The sequence below is a fragment of the Limulus polyphemus genome, unplaced genomic scaffold, assembly GCF_000517525.1.
Source record: "Limulus polyphemus unplaced genomic scaffold, Limulus_polyphemus-2.1.2 Scaffold2931, whole genome shotgun sequence".
In the NCBI taxonomy this organism is placed as follows: domain Eukaryota; kingdom Metazoa; phylum Arthropoda; class Merostomata; order Xiphosura; family Limulidae; genus Limulus; species Limulus polyphemus.
Window position 1 is genome coordinate 61514 of NW_013668541.1, and position 6204 is coordinate 67717.

Below are 6204 nucleotides of genomic sequence, written 5' to 3' on the forward strand. Positions count from 1 at the left end.
CTGTTATTAGAAGTTTAGATTTCCGGCCGGCCATCCTGAGGATGTAGTTTGCCTGGTCTGCCATAACCTTCTGTTATTAGAAGTTTAGATTTCCGGCCGGCCATCCTGAGGATGTAGTTTGCCTGGTCTGCCATAACCTTCTGTTATTAGAAGTTTAGATTTCCGGCCGGCCATCTTGAAGATGTAGTTTGCCTGGTCTGCCATAACCTACTGTTATAGAAGTTTAGATTTCCGGCCGGCCATCTTGAGGATGTAGTTTGCCTGGTCTGCCATAACCTACTGTTATAGAAGTTTAGATTTCCGGCCGGCCATCTTGAGGATGTAGTTTGCCTTGTCTACCATACTAGATGATATTTTTTAATGAACAAAAACGTTGTATTATGCCTCAGACTAGTTAATTGAAGTCCTTACAGTCTCGACACGAACTGAAACCTTGTCGTGAAACCTGAGACTAGTTAGTTTTCCCATACAACCTCTCCCTAACTGACACTGTCTTGCATTTCAGACTAGTCAGTTTTGCCTATACAGCCTCGACACAATCTAAAACCTTGTCGTGTATTTCAAACTAGTCAGTCTTTCCCATATAGTATCAACATGAATAAACAACTATTGTCTACAAATTTCAGTTGATTGGTTTCTTTAATTTCCTCATTAAAACCAAACCAGTATTCCAACAAAACAAACACAACAGTGGTATTAAACTGTACTGACAATCAGACTTTTGTTGTTGTTGTTTCCCAGAAGGTCAATATCTTATCACGTTTTCATGTTCTAGTCTCTATAGCATTCTTTTGCAGGAGGTGTCTTCCTTTTAATTACTTATATAAACACGAGGCAACAGCAGTAGCTGTCTTCCTTTTAATAACCTTCTTTCTTGCTTGCATAGCCACGTAACAGCCATATATTAATATTTACTCCACATATGCGTGGAACTAGGAAATGGGTAAAACTCAGCGTATTGCTCATTCTAGTTATCACATTTGTTTGTTTTAGTACAAAGCCACATTGGGCTATCTGCACCACAATGAATCGAACCCCGTATTTTAGTGTTATAAGTCCGTAACTTACCTCTGACCGACCTGGGGACAGTTATCACATGAGTGTCTAACATCCATTCTTAGCTTTAAAAAAATGTTTTACCTTGCATATTCCTCCGTTGTCACATTGTCTTCGTACACAACCGTCCACATGAACTTCACAGTTAGAACCCGTGGTCCCTTCTGGACATGCGCACGTATAGGATCCTTGACCAGTATTGGTGCACGTCCCTCCATTCTTACAGGGCTTGTGATTAGTGCAGTAGTTTAAATCTGAGTGAAAAAATAGCATTAACCAATGCACACAATTATAACTATTGTGTAAAAAAGAAAACAATGTGTTAGTAACAGAATCGTTACTTGTGAAATGATCTCGTTCAAAACAAAACTGAAACTTGTTTCTATTGATCACTGAACAGTCTCGTGATTTGATTCCGAAAACGAACCACGGTTGTCATTATTAATTCTTATTCAAGATACTTGTAACTCAGTGTTCGAAACTATTCTGTTTCATTGTTACATCCAAAACATTAATCGGCATATTTTATTGAACAGAGTTTAAACAGTCTATGTATTTTAACATTTACTTGACTGTTTTGACGTAAAAACAGTTTAATCCATGTCTGCCAAGATTTGGATGATAACCTACCTTGGTTGCACAGCAATCCACCCCAGCCCTCTTCACAGTTACACTGCCAAGGCTGGGTGCAAGTCCCATACACACAGTTTGGGTATCGCGTGCACTGCTCACACATCGGACCCTCCCAACCCAGTCGGCATCTGATAAAACAAAAATATTATTATTATTCTCATACCTTTACAAGACTTCCATTAATCTAATATACAACATTCAATGACAGAAAATGTTTCATAAGTAACTATGAAACAATAACAAAAATCTTACACAAAGGACCCTTCCACTTCAGTCAGTATCTGAAAATGAAAAGTTACAATTCTTTTTCCTTGAGCTTGCGAAAGTCTAGATTATAAACTGCTTAGTTTTTGGGCACTCCATAATACTAATATATGATGTGCGATGCTTAAAATAATTTTAAAAAAACTTTTGTAATTTACTAGGCTCAACATGGACTTCTGAACGTGTCACACACACGAAAACCTCTTAAATATGTAATCAATCACAATACTAGAAGGATATCGTATGACTTGTAATAACACACTTAGTCACTATAACCCGGTTGTTGAAACTAACTAGTGGCTCCACCTACACATGCACACCAAAGATCGGGTAGTCAGTTTCTGGCACACCTCACAGTAGTAGCTAAGGGGCGGGACGCTTTTCGTGCATTCCCAAGGGGTTGATGAATTATCCGTGACGGAAAAGAACTCGACAACATCAAACCATATACTTACTTGCACTCGTTCGGCTGGTCACAATGTCCGTTTTGCTCATGGCACCCTGGCAGGCAAATAGCTGAAAAGATAATTCAGACGGTCATTAGAGTAAGTCCTCGAATCTTCACTTGGGGGCATAAAGTCATTACAAGACACTAAGAACCGACTCTACACGCACCTAATGGTTTTATGGGCCTTTTCTACAAGTGAAAAGAGTGATCAAGCCTCTTGTCCGCTGCATGAACGTGGCGACACACAGTTCATTAGACAAACAAAAAGCTGATTTATTACAGTTGTCCTAGCAGAAATAGTTCATCTGATAATAGGTTTAGCTACTAACTACACCTTCAAATTTATTACAGTTGTCCTAGCAGAAACAGTTCATCAGATAATAGGTTTAGCTACTAACTACACCTTCAAAAGGCAGTGGAAATGAGCTGTTCTATACGAAAACACACAAGTATTTTCTAACGTTTCTCATACAGTAGATGTACCAGTTTATGAATACTGATATAGTGAAACAAACCAGGAAGATAGACAAGTATTTTCTAACGTTTCTTATACAGTAGATGTACCAGTTGATAAATACTGATATAGTGAAACAAACCAGGAAGATAGACAAGTATTTTCTAACGTTTCTTATACAGTAGATGTACCAGTTGATAAATACTGATATAGTGAAACAAACCATGAAAACAGACCACACTGAACTTGTTTTGACCAAAGCTAATAAGACGAATATCATGAACATTTACTGAGAGATTGCTGTAAGTGATTAGAAAAAGCTATTAGTTTTAATCTTCGTTTTTTGTTTATAAGAATAAACAAAAACTTAATGGTATTACAAACATAAAACTTGTCTCATTAACTAGGAATACTAAACTGTATGAGAGGTTGAGAATTAAGATAACGGAATCAAATTCTGTTAGTTTTTAAACGTTTTTGAACTACAAAACCTTTGAATCTAGCCTGAGAGGAGTCCTAGCGTACACGCACATATGTAGAAACTACATACACGTATTCGTGCATATTAAGATTGGTTTAAGGAATTTTCTCTTTAAAATATTGTACATGTTTTTTGTTTTTGTTTTTTATTCCGTCTATGTAATTCTATAGGTTACGTCATCTTCAACATAGGCGCTAACTTTAATCAAATGAAGGAGTAGTACAAGTACCAACTATCCTTCGTTCCAAACACTGGAATGACCGAAGTACTTTGAAGGATGAACTCCCCCTTCAGGAATGAGTAAATAAAGAAGACAAAGAGAATCGTCTGTTTTGTCCACATTATCTGCTCGCAACCTGATGGACTCTTTGATCATATTTTGAAACTACTTGTGTCACAGCTTTTTTCAATGTTATAAACAAGACTTTTTCGTGATTACCTTTCGTGCAGTACTCTCCTGACCAACCAGGCAGACATACTTTGTCGCCATTTGAACTACAACTGTAGTGTCCAAACTTATCGTCCCTCGGTCGACACAATTTAGCACAGGCCTTGCCGTAGTAATTGTCTTCACAAAGGACTCGGTACGAGTATGTCATGGCGGTGTGGTCAGTACGGTGAGAATCCTGGGTCCACTCTGGCCTCACATCTAGCCACCTCTGTGTGGCTAATCGACTGACTAATGTTTTTCCTCCTCCTATATGAAAGAATGAGTTTCTGAATAACAGCTTCATACACTACCGAAAAGAATCCAAGAACAAACTCAACAACTGGCTACTACTAATACTACATCGTAATCAATTAAGCTGCTAAAACTTTATTCTAATTTTAAATATCTATAGTTGAAGCCTGATCCAGTTTCAAATGTTGGTAATCAAAGCTGATAAAAACCTGATCTAATCTCAAACGTCAAAAGTAAAACTATTAAAAACCTGATCTAGTTTCAAACGTAAAAAGTACTAAAAACCAGATCTAGTTTCAAACTTAAAAAGTACTAAAAACTTGATTTAGTTTGAAACATAAACATCAAAAGCTGCTAAAAGCCTGATCTAGTTTGAATGATTGAAGTCCAAACTTTCAAAAATTGATCTAGTTTCAAATCTGTTAAACATTTGATTTATTTTCAACCATTATCAGTCAAAATTGTTAAACTCTTTTACATATTGTAAACCATTAACCACCTAAGGTGTGAAAAGTTTAACATATTTTAAAACTTATCTTGCTATAAGATAATTATCTAATGTATCTAATATAATATGAAAGTTTATTCTCGCAGGAAATGCTGCTTACTCGTAAGTAGACAGCCCTTTGAAATAAAACTATTAAAATTACTATACACGAAAAAAAGTAAACAACATTTGATTTTATTCTTTAGCAAGAAATTTACTGATCACCTGAGGATTGGAACAACAATCTCAAAACCAACGGTGTAATCGTGAAACTAACAATAAAAGTAATTAAAGGAACATCTACAGCGAGAAATTTACTGATCACCTGAGGATTGGAACAACAATCTCAAAACCAACGGTGTAATCGTGAAACTAACAATAAAAGTAATTAAAGGAACATCTACAGCGAGAAATATACTACGTATTTGAAAGAGCAAATTCATTTTTTCAACACCAATACGGTTCCTAATCAATCTCTTTTTATCCACTAAGGATAGAAATAAAATGACTGGTTTATCGTAAAATGAAACTTTTGTACTTAACTGTTTATTTACACAAAATCATTCACGAGTTTAATGAATACGCAAAATAACTTGTAATTATAAATCATTATAAAATTAATATCAATACAGCTGGAAAATGATGATATGGATATTACTTAAGTAACGTCTAATAAAACTAATATAAGATACAGACACACCGGAAGCGTTGTTAGGATAGGACTTCCAAGCAGTGAGCTTGTAGTGAATTATTTGTTGACAATTAGCCTACTCGACAAATATTGACTGCGAAGTTTTCTCACGGTTCTCATTTCTTCAACCTTCGAAGATAATGGAGGGAGAGAAAATCAAAAACATACAGATCGTGGGATTGTGTTTAGATTCTTCTGACACGAGATGGCGCTTATGTCACGTAAAGGCCATTCATGTTTGATTCTTGCGCCTTATACCGTGGGAAGAAAGGTTACTAGATTTTTACCTAGCGGGCGCTCTAAATAACCAACAATGTATAATACCCGAAGGGTTTAAGTGTCATTATACGAAGTTAGGATCAGTTTTATTAACGTCTTCGTGATTGAAACTATAAAACACGTTCTGTCAAGTAGCAGTTAACGGTTATTAATCTAATTAATATTCTGAACAATTTTCACATAATTATGCAAAGTTGCTTTGTGTAGTATGAATGATCCGTGTAGTGTATGCATAAGAACGTTAAACATGTTACAAGAAAGGGTAACATCACTTAAGCAGTGCATAGATTAATATAATTAGGTATCAATGACATTAGACCATTTGTCATTATGGTTTTAGAATCTAAAAAGGCACAATGAAACCAATACCTTATACAGCAATAACCTATATAAATATAATAGTACTGTCTGTTGTATGTTCATGTAACTACTTCGCAGGGTGTGGATGGAACTTCACCAGATTGAGAGATACATACAAATTCACAGTTTTGCATTTTGCGGTTTTTATTGGCGTTTTTGTGTTTTCTACCACTACTTCGTCCCCTGGTAATGGATCTTCACCAAATTTTGTATGAAGGTTTGTTGGGTCCATGCGGAGATACATGCAAACTTGCGGTTTTACATTTTGTGTTTTGCAGTTTTTATGGGCGTTTGTGCGTTTTCTTCAATTATATATAAGGGGAGCAACTTTTCATGTCCTAAGATAACCATTCATTAACCATGAATTTA

At 35.9% G+C, this 6204-nt stretch overlaps 1 protein-coding gene across 2 annotated transcripts in view; it reads right to left on the reverse strand.

Annotated features, from left to right (window-relative positions):
* Positions 1–6204, reverse strand: part of LOC106468244 (neurogenic locus protein delta-like) — a 29446-nt gene that overhangs the window by 12322 nt on the left and 10920 nt on the right. For both annotated transcript variants that reach the window (XM_022396574.1, XM_013928661.2), the window contains 4 exons: positions 3776–4033; positions 2409–2469; positions 1687–1817; positions 1141–1310 (listed from right to left, as the gene is read on the reverse strand). In XM_022396574.1, the coding sequence (XP_022252282.1) occupies positions 1141–1310; positions 1687–1817; positions 2409–2469; positions 3776–4033 (620 nt within the window). The remainder of the gene's footprint in view (positions 1–1140; positions 1311–1686; positions 1818–2408; positions 2470–3775; positions 4034–6204) is intronic.